The 21720-nt window shown below is 36.7% G+C and overlaps 1 protein-coding gene across 8 annotated transcripts in view; it reads left to right on the forward strand.

Annotated features, from left to right (window-relative positions):
- The window catches only part of LOC145680743 (uncharacterized), a 488043-nt gene that overhangs the window by 439758 nt on the left and 26565 nt on the right, over positions 1–21720 (forward strand). For 6 of the 8 annotated variants that reach the window (XM_081751705.1, XM_081751707.1, XM_081751708.1 and 3 more), the window contains one exon: positions 20436–20630. In XM_081751705.1, coding sequence (XP_081607831.1) covers positions 20436–20630 — 195 coding nt within the window. The remainder of the gene's footprint in view (positions 1–20435; positions 20631–21720) is intronic. The other 2 variants (XM_081751706.1, XM_081751709.1) reach the window with 1 other exon arrangement.

Below are 21720 nucleotides of genomic sequence, written 5' to 3' on the forward strand. Positions count from 1 at the left end.
GACTGGAAGTAGTTCAGCCGGTCGCTAATAGATGATCTGGAGCGGCTCAGTCCCACAAGAGGCTGTTATGCCAAGCGGTTTGGTTTGATATTATAAACAACATAATATTTATTTAGTAGTGTTGAATTTGTAAACATATATATATATTACCATCTTGTGTCTACGAAGCTATATTTAAAATATCGCACTACATGTATTTAGCACATAATCTACGGGGTGGACCAAAAGTAGGTACACACCTCTGCATTGATCAAGTATAACATTCTAGTTTGAGTTTATTTGCTTCGGCTCTTTCGAGTTTAAGATGTAAGTAAAAACACATTAAAAACAAATTATAAAGAAACTAAGTCGATCTGACGGATAACAATAAGAAAATATATAAAATTCAATGAACTGATCAGTACCTACTTTTAAGCCACCCTGTATACTGTATTTATCCGGCGGTCCTTCGTATTTATAGGACGACATAAGTTTTCGAACGTACCGAAACGAGTAGAGAGACATCATTGGATGCATGTTGTATGGCCTCACTATACAGCCGTTGTATTCATACTGTGACTCGCAACAGCACTTGCAGTTGTGGTGTACTCGTAAGCGTTCACAAGCGAAATGGGGCGTAAAGGAGACAACGCAGGAAGGTAAGGAGACAAAGGTGAAAGAGAAAAATGTTGTAATTAATCTGCACAAACAATACACATCCCTTTCCGACATTGCTAGTGCAGTTAACAGAACTAAAACTATGGTGTTTTCCATCATTCAGCGCTTCAAACAGACTAATAGTGTTGTGTATAAACCGAAATGTGGCGCTTCTTCTAAACGAACTGCTAGAAACAGGAGGCAAATAATAAAAATGGTGAAGTTGAATCTAAGGGTGACGGCATCTGAGATTAGAGGAGGCCTTTAACAATATTCTGGCACTGTGGTACACACGAGAACAGTTACAATGTCATTGTTCCTAGGAGGAAACCATATTTCAATCGTGTGAATCTGAAAAAGTGACTAGAATTTGCTAACCAGTATGTGGGGAAAACCAACAGACTTCTGGGATCACGTTCTCTATCGGACGAGAGCAAATTCTGCTTATACAAGGATGATGGACTTGTTACATTGTGAAGGCTACCAAATACAGAATGAAACCTAAGAACATGGCACCTACAGTGAAACATGAAGGCAGCAGTGTGATGGTATGAGGCTATGTGGCTTCATCAAGTGTTGGCGAACTAGTGTTCATAGATGGGGTATGGACACGTTTGAATACACCTGCCCATGTCTAGTAAGATGATTTTTGAAAACAATCTTAAGAAGAGTGCAGAGAGGCTGGGATTGGAAAATAATTATTAATTCCAGCAGGACAATGATCCAAAGTATACTGCGGAAATTGTGAGGCTTTGGATCGTGTACAAGTCCGCACACTTTAAAGACACCGCCCCAATCGCCAGATTTAAATCCTATAGATAACATCGGGAATGAACTCGAAGATAGTCTTAAGAAACATCACATCTGAAGTAAGGACCATCAGAAAAGAATTTCTGCACACAGAGTGGAGAAATATAGACTCTACAGTCATCGAAAAACATGTACAGTCAATGTCCAAAAGACTTCGGTAGTAATTCATAGACAGGGGATGATAACTAAATACCAGCTGTTCTCTGTTCGAATACTTATATCCAAGTCAGGGGTAAAAGTGAGGGGGAACGCGGGAGGACGCCGTTACCCCACTTACAAAAAATATCTCTGGCGTCCCCTTATAGGCCTATTCTAAAAAAAAAAATACAATAGGTAAAGATAGGCACGAGGGACGGTGTGACGTCATACGTCACACTACCTTTTCAAATACAGTTTTATCTCTGATCCAAGTGTAAAACTATATTCGTTCAATAACAATAACTTCGATTTGAACACCACAGGTTCAACGCTGGAGCAATAAGATTTTTCATACGTGAAAACTCTTCATAAAAAAAAAAATCTTAATTTTAGGACAAACATAAAATACACAAGGCACTCTTAAGAAATAAAGAAAAGTGAAAGAAGTTCAATAAAATATTGTGTGGCTAGAACAATAGAATTTTTAAACTAAGAAACTTTTCCAAATGGGAAACTGTATTTACATTTCTACTTCACTATGAGTAATATAAATCTTACGAATCACACTTCCCGATTTAGCTATTGTCTCACTCCTTTTTGATGGCAGCAATAAAAATTCATTTAATGAGTATGACAGTATTAAATGTGATACAAATGACAAAAGATTTTTTCCAAGTAAAAAAACAAAAGGACATTTCAATCGGGAGAGTTTATTGGTCGTTATCGTAGTCTAAAAGAATGTGCGTGGTGTGTAAGATTTTTTTTTTCTTTTTAGTGTAATAGTGTGTTTCTTTTTCAAAGTTCAGTTATCATTTCTCTTATCAGAGATAAAAGGGAATAAGTATTGTGTTTATTGGATGTGTTATCAAAGATCTGTACGTACTTCGTTCTCTGACAAATCGTTGTTAGCATTGATGTAACCCAGTGTTACAGCACATAGTAACTTGTGTGTAGAAAGAAAAGAAAAAAGTCGTACTTGAAACAATGACATTTTTGAGGCATAGCTGTTTGATTTGTTTACAATACCCGTCAGAGTTAACTTTGGAAAGAATGTACAGTGCATTTGATTGTTATTATTTTAGTGAAATACGAAAGAGAGTGATATGTGTGTGAATATGTTAATCTAAATTTGAAAGAACTGCGTAGTGGCTTACACTGTTATTTACGTTTCTGTGTAATATTAACAATGAGTTCTTCGAAACCTTTAGTGGTTGTGCAATCATACTGGGTAAGTACCAAATAGCTTATTGTTTAATTATTTGTCCTGAGTAGGAGTTCGAATTAATTGGACTTAGTTATAAGTATTTGTTAAATTCAAATTCGTGTTGGCAGACGTAATAGAATAATGTAAACTAAGCTCCTTTAGAAAATAGGCATCATGATTGTTATTCATTCCATCCAACCGGATCAGGGATGCCCGCAGGCAAGTTTTAGGGCACAGGTTGCATCCGTGAGATATTTTTTTGTGGAACAATAATTTTTCATTGCTAATGACACAATCGAACTTCAATCATCCCATAATGATGCTTTTAAAAACGCTAAATTAAATAAAATTTAGTCTACAAATCAAAATTATCTAGGTTTTGTCGCCATCAACTCCGGCTTGCTCTTGGAACACTGTTGCCAAAATGTTGATGCAAAAAGTCACTAAATGAGAGATGAATAACTCCAAGTTGGGGTAAAATGTCGCTGAAAATTGGACACTGAAGTTGGAGTCGCTTACTAGCCAACAGTGAAAATGTAACTGGAATGAAATAAATGTTTGTTAACTATATCGACCACGCTGATAACGAAGATGACAATGAAAAACTGGAATTAGCTCTCGTTTCCAAGTTAAAGGGGGGGGGGTGCATTTAATTATATTTATTATATTTTATTAGCATTCATTGTCAATCCCGTCCCATATAGGCTTCAAATCCCGCTGTTTGTAGACAAGGTGATTAAGTTTCCTGCAGGCAACAATAGCTGCGTGTATTTTGTCGCTATTTTTAGCCCGGGGTCGTAGCAACAACGGGGAGGGAAAGAAGGGAAGGGATGAGTGAAGCATGTTTCATTTAAGCGTAGTTTGTCTCTGTTACAAGCTGTGTTGTGTTATTGAAGTGTAGTTAGTGCGTGTGGTCATTATAATTCATGTGATTCAATATGCCTCGCAAATGCGTAAACAGTGCTAACTATTTTTGTTACATTTGCGGACAAGCTACATTGAAATCGTAAAGGAGGCCAATAACACCATATATATTAGGAAGGCGTTCAGACTATACTTTGGATGTGAAATCGGGGACCTGGACAAGCCCTGGGCTCCTCATGTATGTTGCATATCTTGTGTCTCGAGTCTACATTCGTGGTTAAAGCGTAAAAGATCTTCCATGGGCTTTGCTATACCCATGATCTGGCGAGAACCACCAAACCATGTGGATGATTGTTACTTTTGTATGACAACTCCGCTAACACATGGTATTTCCAAGAAGAAAAAGTCTTCTTGATATATCCTAACATACCGTCGGCCATACGATCCGTGCCTCACGGAGATGGACTGCCTGTTCCTGTTCCACCTGATTGTGATAGTGACGAGTTCTGCACCATCACCTTCAAAACCCAGTTCTTTGAAAGATCCTGATTTTGTGTGCAACGATGAGTGTACAGAGAATCACAAAATAACACAGTGTGAATTTAATGACCTAGTGAGAGATCTGGAATTGTCGAAAGATAAAGCTGAACTGTTGGCGTCAAAACTACAACAGCGGAATTGCCTTGATGATACGGTAAATGTGACTGCATTCCGTAACCGCCGTATGTCATTCCTTCCATTTTTCGAAAGTGAAAAGAATTTGGTATTTTGTAGTGATGTAGAGGGACTAATGGCAGCTATGCCATTGACTAAAAAAGTGATGAGTGGAGGTTTTTCATCGACTCCTCCAAAATAAGTCTCAAGTGTGTCCTCCTGCATAATGGCAACGTGCTACCAACGATTCCGATTTTGTATGCACCTTACATGAAAGAAACATATGATAACGAAACAATTGTTATTGCGATTGAACTATGACAAGTTTAAATGGCAGATTTCCGGGGGTCTGGAAGTCATAGGCATATTACTTGGGCTACAACAGGGCTACACTAAATACTGTTGCTTCCTGTGCCTCTGGGATAGCCGCGCTAAAGCACTTCATTATAAAAAGAAAGATTGCCCTAAGCGTCAATCATTTGAACCAGGACCTTTCAATGTTATTCTCGAAGCACTTATCGAATCCAAGAACATAATTCTCCCTGCTCTTCATGTAAAACTGGGCCTAATGAAAAACTTTAAGACCATGGACAAAACTGGGGAAGCATTTCTCTATTTGCGCGAGAAATTTCCACGTCTTAGTGAGGCGAAAATAAAAGAAGGGATTTTTATGGGTCCCCAGATACGTAAACTGTACAAAGATGAGCATTTCAACACCATCCTGACAGGTGATGAAAAGTTAGCTTGGGATGCCCTTGTTCAAGTATCAACAAACTTTTTAGGAAATAAGAGGACCGAAAACTATAAGGATCTTGTGACAAATCTTCTGCACTACTACGATAGACTGGAGTGTAACATGTCCTTAAAGTTACATTTCTTAGATTCCCACTTGGACATCTTTCCTGACAACTGTGGTGGTGTAAGCGACGAACACTGGGAACGCTTCCACCAGCAACTTTCGGACATGGAAATTGAGATACCAGGGAAAGTGGAATGCATCAATGTTGGCTGATTATTGTTGGACATTAATCAGGGAATCACCAGCAAAAAACTACAAACACCAGGCAAAGCGGTTGCACCTTCAGTGACCTTCCTCCAAGGAATAACAACAAGGTAAATACGCGGATAAGCTTATATAGGCAATAACGTAAAATTATCATAATTTCAAAAGGAGAGCTAATCTTGTATTTTCATTATCATTTTCGTTATCAACACACCCGAAAACATAAAGATTAGCTGTTCTCCTGCCAGTTACAGGAAAAAAAAGGAAAAAAGCATTGTTGGCTAGTGATGTTTCGACACAATTAACACTATGAAGTAGGACACTCACGTTATACATTTAAAAAAAAAATGAGTATAAATTAAGTTCACAAAGATTAAAAAGAATTTAAGACTCACTTTAACGCACGCTTCTAAAGCTACTCCTTACTGTCTGCAATGCTGTTTTACTTACGGTTTATAATGAAGGCTCTGCAAACTGGAGATTTGGAGGTTGGAATTGTGGCGTTCATAGCAGATAGGGCGAATTCAACAAAGACTTGCCCTGGGGAAAACGCATTTTAAACTTTCTTCATAAGAGCTAAATCAACAAAACTTTCCTCTATCAGTTTTTATTGTTATTTTTTTTTTGTTAATATTATTGCTTTGGGTATATAATCATAATAATAATAAAAGACTGATGTTGAGTTCATCTTTACTATCCAGAACACCTTAATTGTCTTCCGTTAGAAGGCAGAAAATACCAAAGAACAAAGCGGGATTATGGTGTCGGGTACAGTTAAACAGTTCGTTGTCACTTGCGCTAATGAAAACAAAGAAAAATGTAGAAACTATTTCGATGTAACAGTGCTTCATCACAGAAGGATAAATTGTGCGCAACAGAAAAATCGCTAGATTTGTAAGTAAGTCGCTGAATCGTAATTTAAAAATCCCCCCCAAAAAATCGCCAGTCGAAAAAATGTTTTTGTCGCTATCTTCGAAGTAGAATTCCCTAGATTTAGCGACTTTCCCCTCAAGTTGGCAACACTGCTTTAGGAGAGTGGAGGAATTGTAATTTGGGACGACTGTGCCCAAACACTTAGAAGGATGGACATCACTAAATCCTAAATGTGGTAGATCAAAACCAACCTTGTCCCCTCACGCAACGCTCGGTTACTGATAAACGTAAGTATTGCTGTTCCCCTTTCCACCATCAACCCCTTCACGCCGAGATTTAGAATTTATTTAAATATGTAAAAAGATTCAATTTTAACATTCATAATAGCTTGAACATATTTTGAAACACTTTATTGCGTTAATATTTTAATACAATTGTAAATTTAATAAAACATTTATCGTTTATTTAGTGGTCGAATGTTGTGAAATGATAAAACGGCAAACGATGACAGAATTGGAAATTAAAAGGTTATTTACTGTGTTCATACGACAATTTCATATGTTCGGGAACAGAATACGTTCTCAATAATCGTGAAATTCGAGTGAACTGGAGGTGGAAATCTAGTCTTCTGACAGTTTCAGCAACTTGCTTTCCATTCTGCAACGACAAAAAGAATAGTGTAGGAGAGTTTATTTAGATTGCCAATTAGCTTACGTGGAATGAAAATGAATAATACCTGTATTAGCTTGGCATAGAATTGGATGAGTAGCGAGTTGTTGTTTCTGACATGATAAACTTTCTTAAAGCAAATATTTTCAGTGTTGATATTTTGTTTTAAAGTGAACTAGGTAGTGAATTTCGTTAGTGTCTTCTATAATCAAGGAGCTAATATCTGAAAAAAAGGTTTCGCTCAACCGGCACTATATCTAAGGTTTGACACCACAGTTTGGTAGAATGTGTTATATGTAATCACCCTAGGTAGAATGTCACGTCAAATTGTGGTATCACTAATTTTTTGGACGCCATTTTGTGTTATGATCACGTGACTCGGTTCATTCGGGAGTCATTAGTTTAAAATGTGCATAAATCCGGTTAGAATGGAGCGTTTAAATAATTTTGGCACCAAATGAAAGGCAGTGAAATGCTCTACTACATTTGAAGCCAACAAGTCTCAAACGTGACCGAGGTTACGAAATCAACCCAAAATGGCGCCCACAAAGTTAATGATACCACAGTTAGGTGTTACATCTAAGGTTTGACATCACAGTTTGGTAGAGTGGGTTGTATATGAACACCCTAGATAGTATATGACGTCAAATTGTGGTATCATTAACTTTAAGGGCGCCATTTTTGGGTCGTCATTACGTGTATTTGGTCACGTTTGAAGCAAACTATTTACTTTGGCTTCACAGACACTATACTTGGCGTCTCGCTACTTGGCGTAACTGTTACACGTTAATTTTTACAACAAACGTATTATTTTGCTCAGCGAGTAGTTTAAAATAAACGCACAAAAAGATACCTATAATACCTTGTTTCGGTCACGAGAATGGATCACATTAAATTAGATGAGAAAAGTAATTTCGGTTTACGATCAGCGTTATGGAATGGATTAAGTTCGTAACCTGAGAGGTGTATATACAGGGTGTCTCAGAAGTAATGGTGAAAAATAAAACCACAGATTCCTGCCACTAAAAGAAGAAAAAAGTTTGTGACATATCCGGAAGTGGACATGGGCGGAGCTAGACGGCTTCGAGTGTGGAGGGAAAGAAACTTCACACTTAGAGAATGGAACTTGCCGATTTACAAAACCGCATTGAAAATGCGTGTGAACAGTTACGAAACGTATCGGAATTGATGGATTGCGATGGACACTCACGATTAGCACGTTGCATAGATGTGGGAGAACAGCACTTTGAACATCTGTAGGCACGTTTATTGTTAGCACGTATGACTTAGTAGTTTGTAGTGTTATCCTGTGTAAGATAGTACGTTATAAATACAGTACGTCGTTGTGGATTCTGCCTGTTGTTTCATTACATAACACGATTAGTTACACTTGTTCTTATTTCTACCCCCTCTCTGTAAGTTTCTATCTAGTATACTACTTTCCATTGCCCTCTGAGATGTGGTCTTTGCTTTGACTCCCATTGTAGATGTGCGTGCAATGGATAACAACTTTTTTTCTGTATGATTTCTATCTTTACTGCACAGTTTCATTACCCCTGCCGTCCAGACATTCCGTGAATCCCTAAATGACGTATGAAGAATTTCTGGTGCATTTATGTGAAATGTGTTTAACGTGTCAAGCCGATATGATTTTTATGTAATTCTGAACCCCCTTCCTAGCTCCTATCATTATTTCGCTGGCAGGTATGAAGTTCCTTCCCCCTCATATTCGAAGCTATATATCTCCGCCTGTATCTATTTCCGGACTATGTCATATAAACGTTTTTTCTTGTTTTGGTGCCAGTAATCGGTGGTTTCATTTTTCACCATTATTTTTGGGACACCCTGTATAATATAAAATGTGGTCGAGCTACTTGAGCGACAAAACTGTGTATCATCTTTTCTTCATGACATACTCTTGCGATCTCTCAGAGTTAATGTTCATTGAAAAATGTCCCCTCGAAAAAAAAAAACTCTCCCTTCAATAACACAAACTAATCAATGCACCACAATCTACACACCATAGTACTGGAAACTGGTCATAGAATTGCCAACAAAAAGAAAAGTGCACATCGGTATATTATTACATCTCGAAATAAAGCGATCCAATGTGGTTCCGTGGAGCAACACCTGAGCTGCTTTGCTGCTTTCCGGAAACTAGATCACTATAAGAGGAACACAGGACTTCATCAGTTCTCCCTTCTCTATTTATAGTTGATACTAGGGGTTAATAAATAGTACATATAGTTGTTTTGTAGCATTGGCTCCAAAATACTTGTATACTTGTTGCAACTCTTTTTTTCTCAGTGAACAAGATGACGAGAGAAAAGATCATTTTGGTTTAGAACGTTTTTATTTTTTAATAATAATAATAATAATAATAATAATAATAATAATAATAATAATAATAATAATAATAAATCTACACATGGGCACATTCAATACCTCTACCAGCTTAGACAGCCTTTACAAAGACAAGTTCTTTTTTTTTAATAAAATTTTAATTACTTTTTCTCAGCTTTGAAGGCTCGGAGTGAGTGGGGGGGAATAGATCACTTAATCCTACTTGGCGTGGAGAATCTCTCCACTTTTTATTATTTTTTTTAAGTCAAAGGCCGTCTAGTAGGGAAGGGGTTTCGTAGAAAAATTATTTCAAATATGTAAACTTTTTATCTATTGGCTACACTGATTTTTTTTTTTTTTTACAGCAATTACATATTGATACTTAATGACTTCATAAATCTTTCGTTGGAAACATAAATAAACCATTGTGGAAACGTTATATGTATACGTATATTGTCTACTTTTATATACCGATTTGTACTTTGTATTTAGATTGATAAGTGACTGAATCTGCCATAAAATCTGAATCAATTACTCTTTTTGTTTTTAAACTCTGCGATTAAAGATTATTCACAAGAAACGTATCTCGTTAAATTGACATGAAAGAAACAATGTTTTAGTATTGAGCATTAAAAGTAAATTGCACATGAAGGTGTAGTTACCGCCAACATAATTGATTGAATTGATATAGCTTTTATTCTATGCGCAATGACGAAACTGCTGACCTACAACACTCATATTTTCGAACAGAGAAGATGGGCGTTGTTTCAGTTTTTGCTTTGGGGATTGGGAAAAGGAAGAGACAAACATGCTTTACCGAAATACGTGTGTGTAACAAAATCAGTTTTTATATAATTAAGTTTCTTTTTAGTTTAATATTCCACGATTACCCTCTGAGGCTAAAGGAGATAGTATTAATGAACAAAATGATTTAAAGTGTGAGGAAACGGAAGAATTCCGAGAAAGCCCGCGCACCTGGCGGGACCTAGGATCGAACCAAAATAACTCCCTTGCACCAGGATAAGCTCTCTGTCATTGATACATCTCTCTCTCGCTCTCCAGTTACTCGTGCTAACACCGGAAATTACGATACAAATACACGAAAAGCACGAATACTCAAAGATGTTCATTGAAAAAAAAAAAATGAAATCTTTTAAGTTTTACGTCCGACGATTACGCCGGTTAAACCAAAGGAGACAGTGATGATGAGAGATGAGTGAAATGAAGAAAGTGGGAGGAAACGGGAGAACACCGAGAAAACCCATGACCACGGTGTTTGTCCACCACAAAACCCACTCGGCGCGAGCTGGGATCGAACCAGGGACCCCAAGCACCGGAGGTGAACGCTCTACCACTTTGCCACCGCGCCCCCTAAGATGTTCATTGATTTGCCACAATAATGATATAGCATAAGAAAATCATAAATATGCACGAAAGTGTTCTTAACCGATGTGCCGCGAAAGTTTCGAGGTAATGACAATGAAGGTTATAAATAAAGTAATATAATCTATATATATAAAAGAGAACGTACAAATCCTTTGTGAACTCATCACGCTAATACGGCTGAACCGATTTCTTTCATTTTTGGGGGGTTGTTAGGATTTGGACCCTAGATGGTTTTTATCATATCACTTTAATTTTTAATTACCAGTGTCTTGAGATAATGGACCATTCAAGTCTCCATAGTTCATCATAGGTAAAAATAAACGTATGTATATGCAACCCGCATGACCACGTGACTCGGCGGGTTAACATAAATGACAGGCGCTTGCAATTTGAAAGCGAAAAAGTAAAAATTATCTAAGTAACAAAGTTTATTGCGTTCCGGGGTGACCGCAGCGAAGCGGGGTGAACGCTGCTAGTTCAATATAAATGTGAAAAAAAAAGAACCAGTTGCGAATGCTTCAAGAAAATTGCCAGAACGAACTTAAAAAGAATGGAGAGATGGAGCGGGAAGCATAAGTGTGATTGTTCCTACATGTAAATATTTTTATGCGCGCCTTCTGTTTCTCGCAAAAATTCAACGTTAAAATCAACTCAACCCAAGAAACAGAGTTAACAGGAATTGATTTTTTTCGGAAAGCCTTTACCTAGGAATTTCGAAAACAAAATATTATGCAAGTATCACATCCAATTACTAGATTGTCTTCGAAAGACCCAAAGATCATAATGTGTTTACAATAATTTGATACTTGAAACTGTATGGATTCAAAGACAAGAAACACATCAGGCACGTAGCCAAGGCCCAGAAATAAAAACAAATTAAGGAAGGATGAAACAAAAAGAAACGAGAAAAAGAATAATCATCGTTAAAAATAAAAAGCCACAGCAATCGTTTTGTTACTCTTTCTTATAAGGAGCTTTGTGTGGAAGAAAGGGGGGGGGGTTCAAGTTAAAAATGGGTATTATTGTAACGGAGCATTCCGAATTCCATCTAGCTCCATGCTAATCCTATGAACTACAAATGACGATCAATAAATGGGTTCGATCAGAGAGATTCTCAGGTAGAATTTAAGAAATTCCCCCAATCACCAATAATATGAGCCTGGAAACATAGATTCCAGTTACACTTGTTAAAGAAATTTTCAATTTTGTGGCAACACTAATCCATTTTATAGGATGTCTTTACTGCCAAAACAGATCTCGTTACTATCCTTGACGGCATTAAACGAAGATAAGAAAAAGAAGACAGAAGACAAAAAGAATCGAATTCGAATGACTTCGGAAGACTATATATTTTTCAATACTTTTTAAAATATTATTTTACTCGAGAATTCTTCATATTTTGTTATTAAAATACTGGCTAACTTCATTTTATTGTCCTAACAAATCAATACCGGTATGATGCCAGTAAAATGGTTTACATTGATCGAGCCTCTGGTGTGTAATCACAGTATTTAATTTAACCCCACCCCCATTACGAAATCCTGGCTAAACGAACAAATATAAGTTGTCAGTAAAATAGTTTAGAATGATCGAGCCCCTGGTGTGATAACCACAGTATTTCGTCCCGTACCCCCCTTCCCTATTACGAAATCCTGGCTACGTGCCTGAACACATGGATAGGGATTGTTATTCAGCTTAAAATGATCTTTGTGGTAACTTTTTAGAATTTTAGTTGCTTTTCTTTTCTCTTATAATATGACAGGAACAGTTTTTCTGGTAGTTGTAAATTACACGTTCTCGCAATTACGTAATTTTAAGGAGTATTTAATATGTATATCAACTGTAATATGTATATCAAACTTTTCCAAAACTAATTTTTTTCCCTGGAGAAAAATAGTTAGTTTCTTCATGATCTTTCGAAATGATGTATCAAATTATGTACCTTCTCATTTAAAATTTCGAGTGACCTCTGAGGCCCTGTGATTAAGTGACTGTGGGGCGAGTTGAGCGGTCTATTTGATATGCCCTCTAACTTTTTTACCATTTCACTTTCTGTTTAATCCTTTTATCTCCAACTATTTGTTATTTATAAGCATTGCACGTTTTACATGAAATGCTCATTGTATATCTTTGCTTTCCTTTTCTGAGCAATGGGTGCTCACTGTTCAGTTAATTATACTCTGAGTTTCAAGACAGCACCGTCGACGTTAGGGAGGTGAATCTTGACACCACGATAAGACAAAAATTATAGACCTACCTGAGTGCATAAATACTTCGTTTCGGAGTTAGACTGCCGAAAACCTGAAGAAATAAAAAAAAAAAAAAAAATTAAGGTCCGTAGCTCCAAAACCATGGGACCTCCCTTAATCGGGTCAAGACTTCACTTAGGAACCTAGTATGTACCCTATCCAAATATCCATCTGTAATATTTACCATAAGTATAAGATTTGCTTTGTATATACTTAAACACACACTATTTGCTGAGCAAAACAATATACGTATTACCATTAAAAAAAAAAAAAAAAAAACCTACATACGTGTTACAGTTTCGGCAACTATCACTTTGGCTTCGTTAGACACACTCTGTGTTCTGATGAAGCCAAAGTGTTTGTTGGCGAAACTGTAACAGGTATGTAGTTTTTTAATGGTAATATATTGTTTTGCTCAGCAAATAGTTAGTTTGTGTTCAAATATCCATATTTCAGAATCCTGCGGTACTTCCACAACAATTTTTATAGAGGTAGTTGGTGAGTGGGTGTTTCAAATGATATACCCGTAGCCAAACTCTATCTATAAAAATTGTTGCGTAAGTATTTTAGGATTCTGAAACCTGGATTTTTGGATAGTGCATATATTAGTTCCTAAGGAAAGTCTTGAACTATAAACCTCTAAATTTCATTTTTTCATTTTCTCGGCAGCCTATAACTCAGAAAGAAAGAATTTGTGCACCCAGGTTGGTCTATACTTTCTTATCTTGGTGTCAGAAATCACCTCCCAAACGCTGTCGGTGTTGTTTTGAAACACATTGTATAAGAGAAATTAATTCAAATAGAATGCCATGACACCTACTTCATTATTAAATTGATAATCTCTTTTTTCTTTCTTTGTGAAGGAAAGAACATTGATTTAACGATATAATGACTTCAGAATGCATGACATGTTATTTCTCATAGGTCATATTGAACAAAGTGCAAAAGCATATTACGATAATATTAATGCAGCTACAGTTCAATCGAATACTTTAAAATTATGCCATTAGATTTTAACTTAAAGTGCAATATCAGAATGACATATGTCAACTATTGAGCATGGTAGTAAACATATCTAAAAGATCAGTTAATAAGTTTTTGATTGACAGTTTTACGTATGTAAATTACTTGAATGAAGCCTTGTCGAACTTAATACAATAGAATAAAATCTTATCAGTTCGTAGGAGTTGAAGTGCCACTTCACAAATTTCTCTTTAAAAGATCACTTTGTGGACCAGTATATCGTGAGATATGTATAGAATGCTCATACTTTTGCTCTTGATATGAAATTGCATTCTTATCAGTCTTTTAATAGATACTATGCCATAACTCAGGGGTGCCCACAACGGGGGACTATGACGCAAACTGCGTCATTGAAATATTTGGGGGTTAATAATCTATATAAATATATTTGAGGGGGTGTAAAAATTAATCGAAAAGTTTTTTTTTTTCATGGAAGAACAGCTACGGATAGACAATAAGGGGGGTGCGTCATGGACATGAGGGGCGTGGGCATCACTGCATAACTAGAGACCTTCGCTTTTTTATTAGATGCTGTTTGCTTCTGCTTCCAAACAACACTCAATGCAGATAAAAAAAAAAAAAAAAAAAAAAAAACTACGAGTCTGCTTACAAACACAATCGTCTTGTAAGGAGTTTACAAAGGGTTTGTTCGTGTGGAAGCTCAATGATATTGTTGACGTTTAGCTTCCGTCTTTTACTACTGATTCTTTTACTATGAGACACGGACCTAAGTTCCAGCTGAAATCCGAACCACTATAATGCGTTCAATGCTGTCCCGCTGAGAATCGAAGCTGGGACTTCGTGCACCAAAGGAGCGTGCGATACTTACTGGATCAGTGGGAAGAGCTTGGAAAGCTCATAGTGATCGAAAATATAACACCACAATGGCGTATCTTGAATATTTGTCTGCACCTTCGAACATCTGTGATTGTACTAGATCGAGAGGGATGGGTCCTAACCCATAACCTACTAGGAGAATATTAATTGAACAGTTGCTCTCCCCAATTTGTGTGTGAGGAGGGGAAAGGGAGAGAACATTTTCGAGTGAAAGGAGTAACATATGAATAAGACACAATATATAAATTTGGGAAAGTTCAACATCGGAAAAATTGTAACTTCAGATTGACTTGCGATCTTTCAAAATCAAACGAAAAATATTGATCTATGTAATGCAGCAGAACAGAGGCCACGGTGGTTCAGTGGTAGAACGCTCACGTCTTGTGCGAGAGGGGTCTCTGAACGTGAGGTTGTGGTGGACATAATCAGGTCTGGTCTTCTCGGGGTTAGTTTCCCCCCACATTCTTAACCCACCAGTTCTTTCATAATCATTCATTCTGTCTCTCTCTCTCTCTCTCTCTCTCTCTCTCTCTCTCTCTCTCTCTCTCTCTGTCTGTCTGTCTGTCTCTCTCTCTCTCTCTCTCTCTCAGTATAAAGGGCATTATCGTGGAACTTAATATTAGATGTTTTTAATTTTGCATTGAAAAAAGAGAAGAAATACGTCATTTGGGACATTTGATTGAATTTTACGAATTATTCTGAACTACTTTAAATTGGTAGCTCATAACAGTTAAAATAGCTGTACTAAGAACAGCTGGTCTCTTAAAGGCAGCAAGGCAATCCATCTTGTATAAACCCGGAAACATACTATCAAACAAACTGATTTCTCCCCTAAAGTAAGGATTTCGTAGCACATGAGCTTACCATGCCCTCTCTCTCTCTCTCTCTCGTATCTTATTAAATTACGAGCGAAAATTTACGGTTACTTCAACGTAACAGTATTGTTTTAAAATACATTATGCGTGCCATTTTAATCAACTTACTAATGTAAAGTGATCATGTACATTTTTCTCTATTCGTACATAAAAATATTGTTTTGGAAAGTCAAGTCTTTATCTAATATGTTAATAAAGTGATACTTATGCTCTAATTTTCTCCACTACACGAGAGCATAATTTCAGATTATTTTTGGGAACTTTGCGGAATATGTTGCCTCTTGGTTTGCCTGGAGTTTTCTATCTCACTTTTTAAATTTAGTTAGAAGTGCTTCTATACTAATAGAGTAGGAGTAGGTTACTAATTTTTCATCTATGGTTTATGAGAGGATGTGGGGAAACTAACTGCAAAGAAGGTTGGGAAAGAGTGTATCAAGTGAGATTATCCAATTGCGTATTTGCATGTATTAATTAATTTCTCTGATATGAGGGAATCCATGACACTTTAGATTGTCTAACTGTATTTGAGTTTTTATTTTAAATGATAGTTATTCTTCGAAGCAAAGCTGCAACATGAACAAGAAAAATTATCGTGTATATGTTAATTAGTTTTAACGTAACACTTGTTAACACACTCAAACGTTCTCGTGGTAGACATATGATAATTTCAGCAGTTCTTTTTGAAATGGCCCTGACGTTCTGAAGATACCGTACCGAAGTAGGTTTGAAAGTGGCAGTATATATGAAGACTGTATTCTTTCAAGTTAAATAATTGAATTGATTACTATGGGAGCAATTATTTCTATGATTATCTCACGATTTATCCTTTGGACTGTAAGTACGGTGATTATGCTCTTTGATTATTATTTGTAAAATTAGCTTTTGTACCATGGAGACAGTGGCGGATCTAGAAGGTAAAAACTGGGGGGGCCAACCTGAATCCAGACAATGATCAAATATATATCATGTGGGTGGTATATCATGAGCTTACTATAAACTTTCAAAAATATTATAAAAAAAGTAGCTTAAATTATTTTTGTCACTCAAAAAACTGGGGGGGGCTAGATCCCCCCTGGCCCCGGGCTAGATCCATCACTGCATCCATCACTGCATGGAGATAACACTTCAACAAATGGAATGTAAACTATTAATCTCACTTATCAATCTTATTCAAATGTTATTGTCATAAAACTATATATTCTAGTTGTTCAGTATTATTATTAGCAGTTTATATATATAGTTTTAAAATATAAATATAATCTTGATATACAGAAACACTGTGAAACAAGCTAATATTGTCTTTGCAGAATGTTTGTGTATGACTCAATGATCGATTGCGTATTTTAAAAATAAATATAACTAAATAGAAATCACCTCAATGAGGACAGGCACGTAAAGCAGAAGGAAGATGAATGGGGTTGAGGATAAAAGCAGTTACTGAATGCAGAATTGATACCGGCAGTTTCCCTAAACATCATTTGTATACACTAACTGGCCATTGTTTTCAGTATAAAATCCTAACTATATATAAAATCTACATGAACTGACATAAAATAATTGGTACTTCCGGTTGACGTGGAAAGTTTAAATTTGGCATGATTGTAGCTTTCTGGAACTAACCCATAGGAAAATTGCCAAAAGTAAATATTTTTTTATTTTTAGGGCATCTGAAGGACGGGATGAAAATTTTTCTTTATTATTTATATGGGCTTTTTTTGGACCTATGCTATATTTTAGGTACTTGGGATTGGAATAAAAACTTGAAATTCGGTATGCTTGTACCTTTTCCATAGGATTATTCAACAAAATCACTAAAAAATAAGAATTTCGAACTTTATAGTGGTTTTATGGAGAACTGAAAAATCTCCCCCGTGTTATTTATATGGGACATCTTCTATACCCCAAAATTATTGTGCACTTCCTGTAGGACTACAGTGATTACATTTGGCATGATTGTAGCTTTTCGAGACTAACCGACAGGAAGATTGCTAAAAGTGAATTCTTTTAATTTTTAGGAAGTCTAAAGGGGGGGATGAAGTTCCCCATGCTATTTATATAGACTTTTTTTTTACACCTATAATCTCATATTTTAGGTACTTGGAATAAAAACTTGAAATTCGGAATGCTGGTATGTTTGTGATCGCGTTACCTAAGTAAATAATCAAAAATAACAATTTTCAACTTGAGAGTGGTTTTATGGGGAACTGAAAAAAAAAATCCCGTGTTATTTATCTGGGACATCTTCTCCACCCCAAAATGTTTAGGCACTTCGGGCAGGATTAGAATGATGACATTTGTCATTATTGTAGCCTTCCGAGATTAACCCACAGGAAAATTGTCAAAAGTGAATATTTTTAGTTTTTAAGGTGTGTAAAGGGGGTATGAAGAATTTCCCACGTTATTTAAATGGGTGTTTTCTTGTAATACAAAATCTTATCTTTTAGATAGCTGAAATAGGAAAAGAACCTTGAAATTCAGTAGAATTATGGGTTTAAGAAATGCGAGGACGTAGTCCGAGAAGAGGCGGGAAAATAGGGACGAAGACCCAATTAACCAAATTCAGGAAATATTAAGAGCAAATGACGAAATTCACTGTTGATGCAAAGGCTGATACATAAAAGATTCGAGGTTGTAGGTCGAGTAAACGCGGGGTCTGGGGCAGAGCCTGTAGCTAGCCAAAGTCTAATTATTTATAAAAGGCATCGTATGGTTACAGTTGGAGCCGAGAGCGAGATTCTGTAATCCAAGTCTTTTGAATGTGAGTTAAAGTGGTGAGGTACTGCCTATATTGTGAGGGTTGATGTCACTTGATCTCTACACCCACAAATTGAACTGGACTCTAGTCATGATTTGGTGCCCATGTTAACATAATAATGGTAGGTTCTGTTTTCTTAACCTTGGTGTTTGATAAGTACGCAAGACTCGAACCCTTGCATAGCAGAGCTTACTATTGTTACATAAATGTTAAAGTAGAGTGAAGAAATTGATATACATGAAGCCTGGAATTTTCGTTTTTACAATATCTCCTCATATTCGTGCTTTTATGTTGTTTAAAGAATGAAACTGCAAACACATATCTTGGGGCCTCATTTCGTACCATTCTTCGCAAAATGTTTGCTGCTCGTAACGCAACGTAAAGGCTGGACCAAGCAGTTATGAGTGCTATATCAACATCTACCAAGTAAAGGTCACTTTTGCTCTACTCGTCCCCCCCCCCCAATTTTAACATTCCAAAGACGCTCATGTAACATAACATGAATTACGAAAATTCGTTAGTAGCAGCAGAATCTTGTTTGCACTGGCTAAATTCTGAAACTAAATTTTGACATACTGTTTTAAAAGAAAAAGCTGAATCCCTTTGTTTAAAACATTGTTTTGGGTATATTCTTACAACTGTTAGCAGTGGCGTATTTAGAACTTTGTTACGGGGGACTGTGCACAACACAGGGAAGCAGGGTGGCAATTACCCACCTGAGTTTGAGAATTAATTATATTTTAATCGATTGTCTACTAATATAAAACTAGGAAAAAATCGTAACTCGTATGTCGATGGAGGGTCTTACCCCGCCCCTTCCCCAGGCAAATCTGAAATGACACTCCTACAAACACACGTTGAATATTTGTAATCTCATTTCAAATTAACTGATTTCATTTTAGATGGAAATATCCACTTTTATCTGTGTAAGTTTTTACCTGAAAGAAAATGTTGAGACACGCTGAAGCTTAAATATGCTGATTGCAGTTTTAATGGCAAGAATTGCAGACTGGTGACTCTTTTATGGGATACGATACACACACAAATTTAGCAGTGAATCTAACCTTTTATTCTATTCATAGAAGAAAAGAAAATATCCTCTTGGCCTACCGAATTTCCCGGCTACTTATTTCCCTCCTCTTGATTTTCTTTAATTCAAACATTTACCTTTCTTTATAACTAAACGGTGTAAATATTCCTTTGCTATAACAACTTAAGTACCGTTATGTTAATATCCGTGCAAGTCAGTGTGGAACATCAGTTTCACTTATCAGCTCCCCTTAATTGTGATGTTACTGACAACCGACCGACTTAAATCACAACTAACAGTGGGAGCTCCCTCGTGGCTAAGCGGTTAGCGTACGCGCCTTTGGTGTGGGAGACCCGGATTCGATTCCCGAAGGGAGCTCATGTGGTTCGGATTCCACGTTAATCAGTAGCTGCACGTCTCATATAGCCTCACTGCTGAAAGGCCGCTAAACTAAAATCAACTCAACTTAAGAAACGAAAGAAACAACTAAGAAACAGAAGAAAGAAAGAAAAAAGAACGCAGTTCTTACATGGAATGAGATTTGACAAATACAGTATTATTTCCGAACAAAGAGCAGAAGAAAATGGAAAGTTACTGAAATTCTTTGAAATGATAAGAAGGATTATTGTTGTACATGGAGTGCGAAAAACTAACAAATTTATTTCGGAGGAGGAATTTGAGCCCGATAGCCCCCTAAATATTCCACTAACTATTAGATTGAAAAACATATCAACCTGACAAGCGAAGCCATAATTATAACTTGGCGGAGAGAACTTGTGAAATCTTTCTTCTTCGCTGCGCTATTGATTGAACAGCAAATATTAAAGATTGTTAAATATTGAATTACGTTACTTAGAATTTCTTCAGTGGATATAGTAATTGAAAGCACCATCTCATTATACGCGTATTACATCGTAGATGAATTGTCTTTCAATATAACTTTATTTCTTGTGCATTGTAATACAAATTATAATTGAGAAGCTTTTGAAAATGTTTCAGACAAAATGATTTCTTGCTATTAAACACCAAACAACTGTGTAGTGAGATGCTATGGTCACTAATATTTGTTTTTTCTTTAATTCTCAGGATCGTGAGTCTTTCGTCCAAAAGCGCCAACAGAAGGAGGAGCAGCATGTGAAGAAAATGTCAGAGCAGCAGGCAGTGTTGGCAGCTAAAGAGCGGGAGCTTCGGATGGACAGAGACCGTCAAGATGCTGATGAGGCAGAGCGTGAGGTGACTCGCCTTGTCCGGAAGAGTGTCGATCCTCCTCCTCCACCACCAGTACGTACACTTCACTGCACAGCATGTACACCTCCATTAAAATATATTTCTTACATTCACTAATCTAATTAAAATTAACTGTTGACATAAATGTTGTATGTTTAAATCTTCTAAATCCCTTTTTCTATGGGTGGTGTATTGAAGCTGGTTGTGGGACGAAAGTCTAACAATAATTACTCGTAATATCAATTGAGATAATAAGTAAAATTAGTAAATATAACTTAGATTGCTTAGGACCTAGACTTACGTGGGAATTATCGGTGAGAACCTGGATAAACAGCACAAGAACGCATATCCGAGATTAAGCTCCTTTGCAATTATTTGGTTAGCATAGTCACTTCCGGCGCAGGAGACCCGCAATAAATTCTCGGTGGAAGCCCATATGGGTGGGATTCTATGTTAAGCTGTAGGCCAACGTCTCACATTTGAAGTGCCTGACATTTAACATGCAATACCTTGCAAACGGTACGAGCTACGAGAAAATTTACTACGTCAATGAATTTCCGTGAAAATTGTACATGAATTTGATGTATCACTTGCCCCCAGGGATGTAATGGGGCATATACGGGAGTATATGGCGTATACCCACCTAACATTTTTATAATCCAGCGTATACTCATCTTAAATTTACGAGAGCCTATATTGGGTGCGTATACGCCCGAACTTTTGAGAACAATGTAGCGTATACCTACCAAAAATTCTAGCATTATACCACTGCTTGCCCCTATTCCGATTTTAAAAGAAAATAAAAGTTGAATCCAATATGACGGATCCAAGATGGCGGCCGGGGTGGGTAACATGTGTCAGAGAAGCAGCACACTATCCAACTTGTTTTTCATATGTCCACATTCATGTCCAGTTTCATTTAAAGAAACTAAAAGTAATTTTGTGTCCGAGCGTTATAGTAGTGTATGATTGAATTCTGAATATATGAAGGCCCATAAATATGCAAATTACCGGTATGGGCCGCTAAAATTAGTACAATACGCATTGGATCGCGGAGAAGTTTGCATTTCAATCAATTTTACACGAATTCCGAGGGGACATTTCGAAAATGTACCTTGTTAGTGAAATAATTTGTTTTCGATAC

Source organism: Thermobia domestica, chromosome 3 (genome assembly GCF_964235325.1).
Source record: "Thermobia domestica chromosome 3, izTheDome1.hap1.1, whole genome shotgun sequence".
NCBI classification, from domain to species: domain Eukaryota; kingdom Metazoa; phylum Arthropoda; class Insecta; order Zygentoma; family Lepismatidae; genus Thermobia; species Thermobia domestica.